The sequence below is a fragment of the Heterocephalus glaber genome, unplaced genomic scaffold (genome assembly GCF_053883595.1).
Source record: "Heterocephalus glaber isolate CG9 unplaced genomic scaffold, H.glaber_assembly_v1.0 deba00001481, whole genome shotgun sequence".
Lineage (NCBI taxonomy): Eukaryota > Metazoa > Chordata > Mammalia > Rodentia > Bathyergidae > Heterocephalus > Heterocephalus glaber.
Window position 1 is genome coordinate 33,836,683 of NW_028258317.1, and position 17,863 is coordinate 33,854,545.

At 39.6% G+C, this 17,863-nt stretch overlaps 1 protein-coding gene across 6 annotated transcripts in view; it reads right to left on the bottom strand.

Moving 5' to 3' along the window:
* Positions 1-17,863, bottom strand: part of Adamtsl1 (ADAMTS like 1) — a 1,037,009-nt gene that overhangs the window by 399,416 nt on the left and 619,730 nt on the right. For 5 of the 6 annotated variants that reach the window (XM_087183424.1, XM_087183423.1, XM_087183422.1 and 2 more), the window contains one exon: positions 4,237-4,364. In XM_087183424.1, the coding sequence (XP_087039550.1) occupies positions 4,237-4,364 (128 nt within the window). Of the gene's footprint in view, positions 1-4,236; positions 4,365-17,863 lie in introns of those variants that run through there. The other variant, XM_087183426.1, reaches the window with a different exon arrangement.

Consider the following 17,863-nt stretch of genomic DNA (forward strand, 5'->3'; position numbering starts at 1 on the left):
GGTTTAGGCCTATGTTTCAAAGTTTAATGGACAGATGAAGAGTAGGCATATCTGCCCTTGTTCCCCACCTTAGGGACAAAGCATTGTATCTTCTCCATTCATATAAGGCGTTCTTGCTGGAAGTATGGAGTACATGTCTTTAATCTGTTGAGAAGGTTCTGTTCTACTTCTAGTCTCCTGATAGCTTTTACCATGAACAGCTGTAGAATTTAGTCCAATACTTTTTCCGCAACTAGTGACAGGATCATATGGCTTTTTCTTTTCCTCTGTTAAAATGATGATTTCTGGGGGTGGATCTTCCAATGCTGAACCAACACTGACATCCCTATAATAAAACCACTTTCTACCTACTGACAGATCTGACTTCTAATAGTTTGTTTTGTTAAACAAATATTTATCTATGTTCATACTTTTTCTTCTATTATCTTTATCCAGTTTTATTATTGGCACAATGTTGATTTCCTAAAATGAGGGGAGAAATGTTCCTTCTTTTTTCTGCTTTAAATGTTTGATATAATTCATCAGTTAAAATGTATACGAGCCTGTTGTTGTCATATAGGTAGGTTTTCAAGCAAGGAATATACTTTCTTTAATAGGTGCTATTCAAATTTTATATTTCCTCCAGAGTCAGTTTCATTAATTTATCTTCCAAGGTACTTCTTAGAAGTTGTCAAATTTATTTCAAAAAAGATTTTTGTAATATGCTTTCTATATCCTTTTAAATCCTGTAAAATCTGTGGCAGTGTCCTCTAAATTTTGATATTGCAATTAAAACAATGTATAATTGATATTGCATAATAGGAAGAAAAGGTCTAAAGGAGTAGGGGAAGTGGGAGGGGAAGGGGAAAGGAAATAAGGGAAAAGAAAAAATGTGAGAAAAGGAAAATAATGGAAGCAAAGTCTTTGCAAAGAGGGAAGGGTGGAGGGGGTGAAGGGAGGGCAGGGGAAGGGGAAAAAATAAGAACCAAGATACATCCTGTGAAGGTACAAGACCCCAATGATGAATGTATCCGTATTTTATACCCAAAATGTACCAATAAATTTAATGGAAAAAAATGGTGATTAAGTTTCCTTCTAAGATCCTGAGCAGATTCATCCCAAGCAGATAGATTCAAACTACACAGGGAAGGAATCAGAATTTGCCCACGTGAGTTTGATTCTCATTAGTTATAAAATGGAATTGTACCACACATGAAAAAAAAATGCAGAGGTTAAATCCCATTTATAAAACTTGTGAAGTGACATAGAGTGGCAGAAAGAGAAAGCCAAAGAGGCACAGAAACATTTGGGAATCTCTGATTCCAAACATAATAATCTCACCATGAGGAAAACTGTATTTTGATTGTGAAGGGGACTCTTGGGAGGCCCAAGCAGTGTCCACCCAAGGCCCTGCCAGAGCAACTCCCTGCCACAGCAGATTTCAGATTTGTTTTGAAATGATACATATCTTCTATCACAGCCCACCACATGCATGCATGCACACCCACACCCACACACCCACACCCACACACCCACACCCACACACACACCCCTATCTTTGTGTGTATATCCATGTCTCATTTTGAAAAACACAACATACACAAAGTTGTTAAAGTACAGCAGAAACTATCCAAGCTGCTTTATAATAGCTTCTTTGGTGGCTAAACTATCAAATGCTTTCCCAGAATGAATGAATGTGTACTTTCAGTGGGAGAGAAGTTTTTCTAAATGCCAGCAGCACAGTGTCTCTGAGTACCCAACTGCGTGACACTCAAATGGCACTGTCACAGGAGCATTTTCTTAGTCACTGGATCTTTAGATCCCTTGGAGGTGAAGTTTATGCAGAATTAATGCAATCCCAGAGACTGACTCAGTCTCCATTTGTTCCTTTGCAAATCAGTAGTCATTAAGTTATAACAAGCTAGGGAAGGCCTATTGCCAGCTGCTGTTCCCAGAAAGTGTACCTGGACTGAAGGGCTGGATCAGCCTCGACCAGACTGGCACAGTTCAACTAACTGTGGCAACACCAACCCACTCAGGAGCAGCCAGAATATATGATTAGGCATGTAGAAACAGTGCTTTTGTGACTCAGATTGCTCCAGGGTTCCTGATGGTGACAAGTTGGGATTTGCTAAAGAATGATTAGATTTTTTTTAGAGTATGAAATATGTCCTTGTGTATAATTTTTTATTTCTTTGTTGTTTTGTAGTTCAGGGAATCAAACCCAGGGCCTCCACATACAAGGCAAGTGCTCTCCCACTGAGGTATCCGCCCAGCCCTCTGTGTCTGTACCCTGCACCAGTCTACATGAATCACTAGCTATCTAGAAATCATGACACATATTAATATTTTTATATTCATGCTAAACTCGGAAATATCTATTTGGAGGTGCTTTTTCTCTTCAAATTCCTAAAGGAACGTATTTCCTTCCTTCTAGCATAGCATGGTATGAGTTTATTGAGTATATTGTTCTAATACTTAAATGTCAAATAGGGATGTATCTTCTACATGTCTATAATTTAAGAATTTACATTCTGCTTTTCTAATATATTGTAAAGTACTGGACATACATTCTAAATAGAGGACAGCTGATTTCTTCTGTGGTATTTTAATCAAGTCAACAACGGGAGCCTTACTTTACTAGAGGGCAAAATTGGTATTTATCAATTTTACATAGCATCAATATTTGATTATTTTCTAAATGACAGAATTTTACTTGTGATTTAAATTTATTTTTAAGTGGCTTTTTTTCTCTCACTCAGCAGAAGATTCTAATACAATGTAGCAGTCACACATTCACACTACGGAGACAATATGAAAATCCCCATACATTTCTTGGGAGTTTGCTGTGATACACGTGTTGGCTCCTACCCACAGAATATGTGAGTTTGCTAATTTGGGAACTAGATAGCAGGAACATTCCAGATTTGTGCATTTTAGCTTTACTGATGTACGATTATTATCAGTTACATTATCATTATGTAGTATCATGTATTGCAGATTCAATTTTGTTTTTGTTTTTTTTAGTATGTTTCAGATTAATGAAACAGGGGAATCGTGAGGAAAAAAGTTTTATTCTCTCCTTATCATTTCTAGAGTCTGTTTGATATGAAGTGGTATCAAAAGAGGGCAAACTTGCTTGTTTGTCTTCAATTCAATGCGGACCCAAATACTGCAATGTCCAAGTACCAGAGCTGCTCTGGTGTCTTTCAAGGTGTGCCTGTGGCTAGGTTTCTAGGGTACAATATTTCGAGTGAGACCTGTTTGGAGCCAAAACAATCTCTAGTTCTCAGCAGACTCAATGAAGAACCATTTATTAAGCTCCTAAATCTGCTTGACTCTTTGGATCCTATGTGGAGAAACATAAACGAGTAAGGCTTAGACCCTGATTTCAAGACATACTCACTGTTAGTAAAGTAAGCTGATATCTTCCTGAACCTGTAACTCACGACTTTCTGCTGTTTGTTTATAAAAAGTCTAGGAGAATCAGCAGATGCATATTTTTTCTTATTCTATTTCATGTTTTATAATATACAGTGATTTCAATCAAACTCCTTTTTGCTGCCTTTAACACTTTTCACTGTTAAATAAAATCTTTCATTAAAAAATATTACTATGGTGCTTTGTATTTTATAGTTTGGAGACAAATCTAGTCACAGACCACACAGCTCAAAATGCAGTTTTGAATTATTATTACTGTTACCAAAGATTTCAGGTCCTTTTGCTTCTGCTTAGAAGCCGTTCACCACCCCTTCCTCATCTTCCCCCTCCTCACGTTCACATCACAGTCGCCCTGAGCTTCTGTTCTTCCAGATTTCTTCACTGAAATTTGCTACTCATTGTCCTGAATAACCCTAGGAAACTTTCAGCTACTAGGACATCTATAAAACTAAACCAACAGACCATTCATTTACAAAGTACTTGGCAACACTGGAATAAAACACACATTCAATATGCTGGGAATGATGATAGTGTTTTTATCTCTGTCACCTTCATTGCCAAGGTGATACAAAAGGTCCCACACGTTATGAGGCCCATGATTCTAGAACAATTTCAAATAATGAATTTTCCAGATCAGCATAGAAACAACTAAAATTGGAAAATAAGATGAATTCTATGTTGTTTACACATAGGGAGAGTATAGCTGGAGGTGGATGTCAGACAAGGACCTTTGCATTTAGTTCCTTGCACCTTCCTTCTTTGCTAGATGTGTGAGCCACACAAGTGTGCACCCCACCATCCCACCTGCACACCTACCTGCTGCTGAGGCAGCGGCGCAGCGAGTAGGAGGCGCCGCCCCCGCAGGTGCGCGAGCACTCGCTCCATGGCCCCCACACATCCCACGGCCCCTCGCGGTCCTCCTCCGAGCGCGCCATCCTCGGGCTCTGCAAGACAGGAGAGGGAGTCAGGCCCTGAGTCCCTCAGCTTCTCTCCAGCGTGCTGATGCTGGGGACCAGGTGGTCTGATTTGGGAACCCTGCGCTATGGCTGAGGAGAGGGCAATACTGGAACACATGGAAGAGTCAGAGGTAGGGACCTGAGGTAAGGAAGCTCCATTGCCTTGGAAGTCTCCAACTTTGCCCTGGGCTCATGAATCTGCTCTCTGTGCCTTTGTAAGATGAAGCTGCTCTCACAGGTATGTCGCTCTGAGGAACTTGATGTGTGCATGAAGCACTGCGTTCCAAAATCTACCATCCTTCACATGAGTAACACTGTTTATGGAGCACTTTCAGTCCTGGTTTTCAGATATATTCGTGGGAGTTACTGTAGGAAATGATTTTAGCAATGGGTGGATCACTTCTTGACAGATTTGCTTATTATTTAGAGGCTTCCTAAAGATATTTTGCATACCGTGAAAGGATAATTGTTGAATAAGGTCTCAATGTTGCATGTCACATTCCTTATGGAGAGGGAAAACAGGTAACACTTATGCTGCAATTCATAAAATGATCTCTGGTGCTGTCCACTGAGACCATAATGTTGAGTGAAATAAATCAGACAACACGAGCTTAAATACAAATAGCAAAATAAAAGAACAGGAAATAGGGCGATAGATCTTTCTCATATGGGAAGGGGATGCAGAGATGGAGGGAGTGGGAGGCAGGCGAGCAGAAGAGAATGAAAAAGAATTAAGATATTAGGTCCATGCACAAACCCCCACAAGGATCTAATCATGTACTGCACACGTGGACTAATAAAGTTTTTAAAAAAACCTATCTGAGTTAGGTATGGACTCAACAGTTTTTTGGGTTTTTTTTAGTATGTGTCCTTGAGTTGCATAATTTCCCACTGCATGCTGCAATTACCCCTTCTAAAAGTGGGGTGATATTATGACCATGACACTCCACACCTGCTCCCTGTGAGGAGAATCATCACAATGAATTTAGCCTGAGCATTGTCGGTCATCAGACAGCACTAAGTTTTTACTGTGCAGTAATGAGATCCCTTATAAATCAGTTGGTGTGGTGACCAGTTTTTCAGTTGACTACTCTTTGGAACTTTTCTATTCCTTTGGCAGTACTGGGGATTGAACTCGGGGCCTTCACACTGAGCTACGTTCTTGGCCTCTTTTATTTTTTATTTTTAGTCAGAGTCTGACTAAATTGCTAAGTTGCCCAGGCTGGGACTTGGATGTGCAATCCCCTTGCCTCAGCCTCCCAGATTATTAGAATTACAGGTGTCCACTACTGTGCCTGGCTCGTGGAACCTTTAAACCTATCCCATAGAGTCAGAAACCTGGCCTCAGAGTCATATGTAAATTATGTTCTAACTAGTACATGCTTTATTTAGACTCTTAAATCATTTGAAAGGGAAGTGGGAGATCTCAGTGGTTACCAGCAGGACCTTTGGATCTATTCAGATTTAGAGGGTTGTGATACTGGCTCCAGAGTTTCCTAGCTATATAAATGCTGTCTTCTCATCATAAAATAGGGATCATAAATATGCCTACATCACCAAATCATTATGAGAATTTTAAGTGTCAATATATAACGGGTAGAAACAACCTAGATGCCCATGGATAGATGAATATATATAAATGCAATGCATGTCTATGGCAGGATATTACTACTCAATCTTGACAAGGAGACCACAGCCCATACTACAACATGGATGAAGCCTGAAACGTTCTGTTGAGTGGGCCAGGCATAAGAGGCTGCACACTGCATGCTCATCAACCTGAGGCACTGGAAAGTTCTACTGATGGACAGAAGGCAGAGTGGCTGTTACCAGGGCCAAGCAATGGACAGGAGCTAGTGTTTAAAGTACACAGAGCTTTGGTCTGGGAAGAGGAAACCATGCTGGAGCTGGGTGGTGGCGATGGCTGCACAACAGTGAGTGTTCTGATCCCACCCAAATGCCACTGAAGGCCGGTACATGGAGCAGTGCCCCATGACCAGATCGTCATGCCCTGCAAAAGTGTGCTGATAAGAAGTCAATATTAAGGTGCTAGATCCATGTTACGCGTACTTTGCTACAACAGACATACATACATACATTTAAAAAGGCATGAAGGGCTAAGTAACAAACACCATTAAGCACTTGTTACTGCTATCATTAAACACTATTTATTTCCTATTAGCATCACATACGGCCTCTGAAATTACAGGGAATACACTGGTGAGGCACAAGGTCTTTTCTGTTGAGCTTGCTGCACTCTCCAAGCGACAAATCCGACTCCCACAGTAGGACTTCCAGTCGCCAGCTGTAGCGCAGTTGCCTGGTGTCGTGCTCTGCCAGGGGTTTCATCTCCTATAAACTGTGGCCTAGCACTGGTAACGGAAACACACTGGTAACTAAAATCTGTCCTGTGTAAAGCAAGTATTCATTGTGCTCCAAACTGGGTTTTTAGGATTAATAAAATCAATCTCTAACTGCTGCAATATAGAATACTCTGATTTGAGAGGTAAATAGGCAGAGAGAGAAGGACCCTGTACTATTGATGTACACATACACAGGTCTTTTCTCTATGTGCCCATTAAATTCATTCCCATACTTGCAGAAGTTGCTTCTCCCAACACCTTTGGTGCTTGCTCCATGTGACTGGAGGATAAGAATATTGAGAAGGTCAGTGAAGTATTGTCCTGATGCACTTACCATTTGTGAGACACACATGCATTTGTATGATGCATTTCTCCCAATTTTATCCAAATTCAATATGACTCAGGTGAAAACTGTATCATAGAGCCAAGGTTCATGCAGTAGTTGAAATGTGTGAGATGGAGATTACTGACTCTGATTCTGTCCAATTATTAAAACTGAAAACAAGGACCCTGCCTGCAGCATTCACCTGAGAACTGCATTTCCTGTGAGATAATAACACCAGAATGCCATATCTTTGTGGTAACTTTCCCGAGGCTGCTCTCTATGTAAGACTTATAGGGAACAACATATGGTCATGATTTTTTTTCTACAGAAACAAATTGTTTTAACTTTGTTCTCAAGTTGCTTGATATTTTTCATGTGCCTTGTCTGAAGAGGCATTGAACGTCCCTAAGGTGACATTTCATTGACTGAGCATGTTACCTCATCCCAAATTACAAGTTTCAGTACAGTCAGACATAGAAAGAACCCACATTTCTCTGAAAGAGATCTCACACTAACTCAGAAAAAAGGCATGGGCTTATTTCTCACAGTGGAACCAATTCCAAGTTTTCTGTTAGCAAGTGGAATAAACATAATTTATTTCAACTGAATCCATGCTTAATGTTAGAGAAAGTGAATTTCTTCCTCTTTAACTATGCCAGAATTTTACGTCTACAAACAGAAATGACATTTTAGCAATGCCTTTCACATTATTTAAAATCTAGAAGTATTTGTTTATTGCAGTCTTTAAGGCAGTCTTCAACATAAACAACTTTCGTGTCTGGCCCTGTTCGAACTCATTTTTATTTCACTCTTACTTTTGAATGTGTGGCCCTTTTGATGTTATAGCAACATTTTTTAAAAATAAAAACTTGGAATTGTATCCATTATGGGAAATGGAGACTTGAAGAAAAATAAGGACTAGGTAACCAGCTGCCTAAAAGCAATATTGATTACTTCAAAACCAAAAACCTAAGCCTTTCTATACAGCTAATCCAGTATTTTTCAATTTTATTTCTATCACATAAATGTAATATTTTAATTTCAATTTTAATGTTTCCAAAAGAAAGTCATGGTTGGTATTAAACATAGTGATCAAGAAATTATGCCTGATCCCGCAGAAAAAAATTTCAGCAGCGATGTCAGTTGAGGTTATAGTTTTTAACTATTGTTATCCATGACTCAGAACTAAAGAACAGTCATTACATTCTTTATGTATGCCAATATTTCACTGGTAGGACGTTATCACAAAAAGTCAAAATGCATCTGATATTGAACTTGAGGGAAAAAGTCATTATAAAGCACTTTCTTCTTTCACTTTAGAGTTACTGGATGGGTAAGAGTGAACAATTGGCACCCATTTTGAGCTAGCATTTGAGAAATGCACCAAACATTGAGAAAAGTACAACATACTTGGTTGTATGTCCCTGTGAAAACTGAGGATGTGCTTTGAGTTACTCAGTTTACCAAAACAGTCTAGCCATTTCTGGATCTTTGGTGCCACGTACTGACCTGAAATATAGCCTTTGGTGAAGACCCTGCTCTCAGCTGTGTCCTTGTTGGAGAGCTTAGCAATCAGTTCCCCAACATTATTGACTTTGCTCTAGGCATCAAGAGGCTGTAAGGACATATGATTATCTCCATAGATGCAGAAATCTGATAAAAAGCCATCTATGAAAAACCAACAGCCAGTATCATACTAAATGGTTAAAAACTGAAATCCTTCACACTAAAATCAGGAACAAGACAAGGATATCCACTATCACCACTCCTGTTCAATATAGTTTTGGAAACATTAGCCATGGCAATTAGACAAGAGAAGGAAATAAAAGGAATAAAGATAGGAAATGAAGAAGTCAAATTGTCATTATTTGCAGATGACATGATACTCTATATAGAAGACCATAAGAACGCCACCAAAAGTCTTCTAGACTTAATAACCAAATTCAGTAGAGTAACTGGATATGAGGTCAACACACAAAAATCAATAGCTTTCCTCTACATGAATGACAGACTCACTGAGAGAGAAATAGGGCAAACAATTCCTTTCACAATAGCATCCAAAAAACTGAAATACCTAGGAATCAACCTAACAAAAGAAATTAAAGACCTCTTCTCTGAAAACTATAGGACTCTGAAAAGAGAGATTGAAGACGATATCAGAAAATGGAAAGACATCCCATGCTCCTGGGTAGGAAGGATCAACATAGTGAAAATGGCCATACTTCTAAAACTGCTATGTAGATTCAATGCAATCCCAATTGAAATCCCAGAAGCATACTTCACAGACCTTGAGAAAACAATCCAAAAATTCATTTGGAACAAGAAGAGACCCAGAATAGCAAAAGCAATTCTAGGTAATAGAGACATGGCAGGGGGGTATCACAATCCCCAACTTGAAACTATTCTACAAAGCTACTGTGATAAAAACAGCATAGTACTGGCAAAGAAACAGACTTGAGGACCAGTGCAACAGATTAGAAGATGCAGAAACAACGGCAGACACACTCAGCCATCTCATCTTCGATAAAGGAGCCAAACACCCTCACTGGAGGAAAGATAGCCTCTTTAATAAATGGTGCTGGAAAAATTGGGTTTCAACTTGCCAAAGATTAAAACAAGACCTATATCTCTCGCCATGCACTAAACTAAAATCAAAATGGATTAAAGATCTAAATATTAAAATAGAAACACTGAACTGGCTGGAACAGAGGTTGGGTAGAACTGTTGAAGACATTGGTGTAGGAAAATATTTTATAAACAAAACTTCACTTGCCCATGAACTAGTGCAATCAACAAGTGGGATCTTCTCTTATTAAAGAGCTTCTGTGCAGCATGAGAAACCACCAGCAGTGTGAAGAGACAACCCACAATGTGGGAAAAAATCTTCTCCTGCTCTTCCTCAGATAAAGGCCTACTATCTCAAATCTATAAAGAACTTAAAAAGATCAGACCTCCCAAATTTAAAGACCCAATCTGAAAATGGGCATCTGAAATGAACAGACATTTCTCAGACAAAGAAATAGAAACAGCAAATAAACATATGAAAAAATGTTCAACATCACTGGTCATTCGAGAGATGCAGATGAAAACAACACTGAGATTCCACCTCACCCCAGAAAGAATGGCTGCTGTCACAAAATCAACCAATAAAAAATGCTGGTGGGGCTGTAGGGAAAGAGGAACCCTCCTGCACTGCTGGTGGGAGTGTAGACCGGTGCAACCCCTGTGGAAATCAGTATGGAAATACGTCAAAGAACTAGGACTTGAAGTCCCATTTGACCCAGCTATTCCCCTGCTGGGTATCTTCCCCAAAGAATTAAAAGAATCACACCACACTGATATATGTGCGCCCATGTTCATAGCAGCACAATTTGTAAAAGCTAAAACTTGGAAGCAGCCCAAATGCCCATCACAACTGGAGACTGGATAAAGAAAATGTGGTTTTTGAAAAATAAAATGGAGTACTACTCAGGCATAAAAAATGAGAAATTAGAGACATTTATAGCTAAATGGATGCACATTGAGGTGATACTCTTTTTTTACTTTTTTTTTTTTTGGTACTGGGGATGGAACTCAGGTCCTTCCGCTTACGAGGTAGGCAGTGAAACCACTGAGCTAGATCCCCAGCCCTTAAGGAGATACTCTTAAGTGAAATAAATAGGACACACATGTGTAAATACCGAGTAGTTTCTCTAGTGTGAGAAACTGAAAGTTTAAATAAGGACTAAAAGGTATAATAGATAATGTGAAATAGGAAGAAAACGGACAAAGGGGAAGAGGAGGTGGGAGGGGTAGGGGAAAGGAAAGAAGGGAATGGAATTAATATGAGAAAATGAAAAAATGGAAACAAAGTCTTTGTAAATAGGGAGGGATGGAGGTGTTGAAGGGAGGGCAGGGGAATGGGGAAAATTAAGAACCAAGAGAGGTTATGTAAAGGTGCAAATTTTCAATGATGAATGTCATTATATTGTATACCTAAAATGTACCAATGATTAAAATGAAAAATTGATAATGTGAAATAGGAAGAAAAGGTCCAAAGCGGTAAAGGAAGTAGGAGGGGTAGGGGAAAGGAAAGAAGGGAGGGGAAAAATTATGAGAAATGGAAAAAATGGAAACAAAGTCTTTGTAAATAGGGAAGGGTGGAGGGAGTGAGGGGAGGGCTGGGAATGGTGAAAAAATAAGAACCAAGGTACATAATGTAAAGGTACAAGTTCCCAATGAGAAATGTAAATGTATTGCATACATAAAATGTACCAATAAAAGAATTTAAGGGGGAAAAAAAAAGGCTCTACTGTCAGATGTGCCAGCTTCACGGAATGCAGATCGTGGCTGCACATTATTATGCACCTCCTGTGCACATTAGAAGAGCTTCCCTACATCCATTAGCGTAAGAATGGTGTCCTTTTCTCACCATTACTGAATTATCTAAGTATAGTTTTCATCTGATGGTTTTGTGGATGCTTCTAGTACCAATTGCACCAACAAAGTGTCAGGTGAACAGCTCAATGAGGGACAAGTATTGAAATGTTCTGAGCAATTACATGAAGTAACATTTTCCCTGCATTTCACTGTCCAACAGACACTTAACCTTAGAATGACTTCTTCATCTTAATCACTTCATCTAGAAATTTCTTGTATTGAAGCCTGGACAGGTTATCAAAGACTTACAGTATTGGAGGATGAAGCACAAGTTAGCAATGAAGGTGTCTAGAATTATATTTGCTCAGAGCCACACTTATACAGAGTACTTGCAAAATATTTTTTCCAAATATTGTAAGAGGTCAAGTTATACAGATTTAAATGAAAATGAAAGTAGGTGCTGAGGAAATGGTTGATAGGTGCTTGTAATACTGAAGTCATATAACTGCTAAAATCATACTATAAGCAAAGTATTTTTAAGACATCAACAGATCTTCAAAAGTTACAAAATGGGTTACACAGTGAAGCCAAGAGTGGTGATTTTAATTGTAAGATCAGCTCGAAGGTGCGGGGGCCTCTGGTTTTCCTCTTCTCCCACACAGCAGTTTTCCTAAAGTATCTGGAGCTGTGCATGTGGCTGTACACAACAGTGTCACACACCTCTAAATCTAAAAAGAGGGGCAACTCCTCCAGGGTGAGAGAACTGTTTCTTCTCAGTGAGCCCACGCAAAGTGGAGAACTCTACACAAAGATGTGCCCTGTCCGTGTGTGTATGGAGCATTGGAAACATGTCTGCAGATTCCATTTTTAGCTCTCCTACTTGCATTGGGTCTCCATAAATCTTATCTAATCCTTGGCTTCTTTAACAGCTTGGAATACTGGTTCTGCTGCCAACGGTACGTGGTAGGGGTTGTGATTCTCTGCTCCTGAGAGCTTACAGACATTAAACAGTAACTGGGCTCTTGTAAAAGTCCATTAGCTTTTTGATGTACTTTCTTAAAGAGCAGGGCATATGGATACTGGGGCATGCGCCTTCCCAGATGATATTCACTGCTGGCTTTGTGTAGGAAATTCAGATCATCTGGTTCTTATCACTGCTCCACTGTTGGAGGATATGATGAACTGCCAGAGACACAGAGCATGGTCTCTCAGAGGCTGCTGCACAAAGCCTGTCCCTTGCTACTGAAGAGAGAAGTCAATTCTGTAACGGGTGTAAAAGCTATACAGGCCAGGGAACTTTGTGTACCTGTCTTCCTTTGCTCTCTCACTGATCTGTGCACACATTCAAGCACACCTTTCCCACATTTCTGTTAGGACACCTGATTGCACCTCTGTCTGGAGGGTCAGTGGTGAGGAGGAAAGCTGGGATTTATGAAGTACCTTGTGCCAAGAAATACACCAGGACTTTCACACATTATTGCATTTAATCCTCACAATGAGCCAAGTCAGGTGAGAATATTTTTTGGAAACAAGAAAACTGAACTCAGAAAGGCTGAACAATTTGTATCATGGCAGAAGAAGGAGCATGGCTAGGAGTCAGACAGGCTTGATTCATACACAGGCAAACTTGACTAAGGCTCCTCGCCAGATCCCTTTGAGCCAGTTTCTTCATCTGTAAAATGTGAACACTGATATTCCTCTAGTAGGCAGATTGCGAAGATTAACAGAAAGCCCATTTGTTAAGAACCCAGTGTAATTCTAGCATTGTTGTGCTAATTAACTTATTTCTCACTTCATGCCACAAACACACACATCCTCCCCCAAGTCTGATAAAGCCAGGTTTTTTATCCATATTTATATCCATATGTAATCTTTTGCTACCTAGCTTCAAATTTTGACCTTCTTTCTCTTTTGAACAGCATTTATCATTACATGAATTTACTATAAAATGAAAAGGACTAATGGTCTTGCTTTTTTTTTTAAAAAAGATTATTTTTGTCCCCTGCATTCTTCTTCAACCCAAGAGTAGTAACTTGGAGATGGAGTTAAGACAGTTTTGCTTCTTTTTAGGAAACAAAAACCTGACTCTGCTCAATGTCAAGTGTTCCAGTAAGATTTTCACTTCAAAACTATGGTAACTTGATTTTTTTTTTTTTTTTTTTGTATTCTATCCAAGGACAAGACTGGATTGCATTCATCTGCTGAGAAACTTCAGGGTATTTTGGAAAGCTCTATCAAAATGCAATTTCACAGCCAGCTGAATTAAAATCAATAATTGATGATATGGACAAAGATTAGTACTCAGGAAACCTGCAACCAGCCATTAAGGATTTTGCATCAGCTTCTCTCAAGGGAAGGCACAGACTGAAATATTCTGTTGCTGTTCTGTTTTACCCTAAGTAAATGGAAACACTGTAACTGCTTGGTCATAGTACTGATAGAATAATAGTTTTATGCATTCTTTTTTCTGATAGAGATTTCAAACTCTAAGTTTGGATATATATAAAAAACAACACACACTCACGTAATCTGAAGAATTTTAAGAGATTTTTTTGCAGGACATGGCCTGTCAGCCTGTTTTTCTTTTTCCACTATAATAATTTGTTTTATAATAATAACAACAATAACACCCAACCCTAAGTGTAGGCAGTGCTCAATTAGGAGTACAAGGCTGAAATAATTTCCTTTCTTTCACAAAGGAAAAGAAGATGGTCAGAGAACTATATTCTGTAGAAACTGCAGTCATGTAAAAAACTCATTATTCCTGTTTGTGATGACAGTTAATGCCTTCTTGGCCCTGAGCTTCAGGCATATTTTGATACTGTTGTAGAGTTTCACCTCAGGTGTGAAACATTAGCCATTTCTAAAAAAGCTATTCTTCTGGTGATAGCGGCTGCTGCTGCTGTTCTTCCCTATACTTAAAAAAGAAAAGAAATCTCCAGTGGAAAATAATGTGTAGGCCCAACACCAAGCAAAACAGCGAAGAGTCACCTCCCGGGGGCATACACGCCCTCCACTCCCCGAAAGAGGCATGTTTGAAACTCCCCCTGTAACAAAATTCTTTCTCTGCTCTTTTTGTGAATTCCTGACTTCCTGGTGAGCCAAGGAGAAGTCTCAGTTTCCATTCCATCTAATCTAAGTCGTGCTCTGTCCAAACTGTGAGTCCAATCAGCCACAGGGATTTTCTGCAGCATTGGCAAATTTTGCTGAAATGAATTTACAAAACATCTGTAGAACCAAAGAAACATCGCAGGCTCTGGAAAGCACATGTCGGGGATGGAATCATGGAGAAAGAATTTCTATTAAGAAGACGATCTCAGTTTATGATTTGTTGAGGAAACTAGAAAGTAAATAAATTAATATGGTTTAGGATTTGATGGACAAAAGGTCCAAGTTAAAATTGATAGGCGAAATGATTAATTAACTCCATACCATTATCAAACAACTAAGCTTTGGGTTTTAGCAGAGCTTTCTCATTTCTTCTTGGGCTCACCATTGTGCCATCCACGTTAAAAAAAATTTTTTTTCAGGGGGGGAACAGTTTCAAATGAAGCTCTGTGAGATTCAAGATGTTGCTTAGGTTTTATTCTGATAGTTGTGACCAGATACTTTCTCAAGTACCATGCATGTTTTATGGGATGGAGGTTTAGAACTGAAATCTAAAATATTCTTCCCGACTCAGTATTATGTTTTCTTCTTCTTTACACTCTTGTTTTTACTTTTAGTCACACTATATTCTTACTTAGAAAATGTACAAGGATAAGCTCTTAGTGTCACAATAACTCTGCCTAACTTGTGATTTCATGATGTTCCATCCATGATCATCAATTTGGAACTAATTAATATAGAATACATTAAACGAGACTGTGGCTCTTGAGGATTATTGTTCTGCATAACAATCACCTTCTCAATTAGACTATAAATCCTCTCAGGGCAAGGGTTATGCTTTTTATTTCTGAATTACTTGTAGTTAGAATTGAATTAATTATAGATGTCATTTGAAGAAAATCTAAAAGATTTTGACAAATAGGTAGTCAATGAGGAAATGCTCTGGAAATATACTTTGCTTTAATCTTCATTTGCTTATTTGCCATTTTCCCTCAGAAACGTGGGGCACAAGACAAGCACAGGGAGAAGGAGAGAGTGGACTCATGCTGGAAATATCTAGTTACTTAAATTCAGAGTGGTTTCAAGTGTAGGGATTGTTTTCTGTTCTCCTGCTTAAATCATGTCCTGCCACCCCTCTCTTGCATCTTAGACAGTGAATCACATAAAACTCTGCACCTGTAACTAAGATGAATTCATTTTCAAAAGCAATATTTTTCTCAATTCCATGTCTTTGTACCTTCAATAGATAGCATTTCCCTCTAGTTTTATCTTGTAACTGTTTCTACAGGTAGAGGTCTGGATATTGGAATAGTTTTGCAAATTTGGTAGTTTGGCAGTCTACCTAGGGTACTAGTAATGATTCTCATGAATGCAAAGTGAACTATCAGAGTAGTTCAGGGATTCAGAAGGTGCTCTGGGGCCAGGAAGAGTAGAGATGGCAACCAGCAAGTTGCTCATTGCCTTGAAATGCTTGCTTCCCATTGGCAACAGCTCCTTATTTGGCTCTCTGTCTACCAGTAACTGTGAGCGTCTATCAGCTTCAGAACTCACTACACTGCAGTCCACTGCAGCTCGGCTTTTGGAGAGGCCTGATCCTTCTCCATGAATATGAAGTTCAATTCTGCACACTGTGTTCATTTCTGGTCACTTCTCTGTGTCCAGTTTGGAGAAGAACACTTTTTAGAGGATTTATAATTTAACAGGAAAGATTAACAATAAAATATTTGACTGCTCAATGCCCTTTATTTAATGAGATGCCAGCTGTTGTTAATTCCCTTTCTGAAACACTTCTCTCTTCCATTCTCACCCCACCCAGTCTTACTTTCACACCCTCCAGCCTGGCTCTACATTGATAAAATTCACTTTGGATTTGCGTGGCCTCTAGCCTCACCTCCTCTGTCTGTCCCCTATGCTGATGCCAGTGATCTCGCTAGAAGACAGAGCCAAACCATTCACTCTTTGCTAAGAGACTCTCTGTGGATCCATTGTCTAGCTGGTGGGATCCAGGAATGGATTCCAGGTGGGCTATGAATGCTCAGAAACTCTATACAACATTTTTGGGCTGCGTGTATTATTATTACACTTCTGGAAAAAGGATTCATAGCTTTCATCAGGTTCCCCCAAAAGGTTAGGAACCACTGGGTACAGGAGAAAGTCCAGACTATTAGAGGGACATACAAGATCCTTTCTAACCAGAGCCCAAATCAGCATCCTCGATTTCTTCCTGCTGGTCTTGATCATACACACCCTAGATGCGCCAGTACCAGGGCTCCACTTCCAGGGCACGCAAGGTGGACCTTGGGCCAGGCAAGGATCTTTGGTGTTCTGTTTACTATCTCGCTATTGCCTAGACTCCTCTCCTCTTTTGTCTTCCTCACATCTTTATTTTCTCTGACTTGTATGCTGCTATTGCTTTGAGACGCAGCTGTTATGGCATCTTCAAGTGAGGCTTTCTGTAATCTCCAAGTAGAATCCACCACTGCCTCTCTTGTGTGCTTGGAGCACATTGCTGGGACTTGGTGTACAAGGTGGGTTAGGCATTTGTCAGGCACTGCATCACACATACTTGGTTACACATCGATCCCCGAGAGTGGCTGCTATGGTTCTTAAGGGCCACAACAAAGATAAATGTGCTTTTGTGTCCCCAGTGCTTTGTGGAACACTGGATATGTAATCAGTTTTGATGAATATTCACTGGGTGAAGAAGGAACTCAAGGCAGGCTAGGACAAGTTGTAGTTGAATGCTTAATTCACACTGGCTGTTAGCTCTTGCTCGTGTTCACGTATGCCCAGGTTCTCTAGTGTGAATTATATGCAGAAACTGCAGATAAGCAAGAGAATGGAAGAGCACAAAAATAAATCTGACCCATGGCGGGGGGAAGATGGTCACTTTCGGCTTATTCACGTGTCTTTTTATGCCAACTCTCAATTTACCCAAAATGTTTAAAGTCGAAAGATGGTTAACCTGCCTCATCTTGCCTTACTCTAGTCTAATCCAAGTCCTAGATGCTGGTCTTCTAAAGTGCCCTCCCACTGAGTACACAACAGCCTGGAGCCACCAGCCATGCAGTCCTGGGCCCAGGAGGGCGACTCCAGTGGGACGGTGGGAAGGGTGAGGAGTTCCGACTTAATGAAAGGCACAGGCTGCTACCCATAAAAGAAATGGGTAATATTTATCAAATTGTGCCCTACCTAGTAAGTGCAAAAATGTATGTGGTATAATTGTAGAAATATGCAAAGTTAGCAGAATTAGAAAAAAATAATTTTTGATAAGAATTTTAAAGTATGAGTTCTGGACTGGGGGCAATAGAGTTCATATAAAAATAAATCTA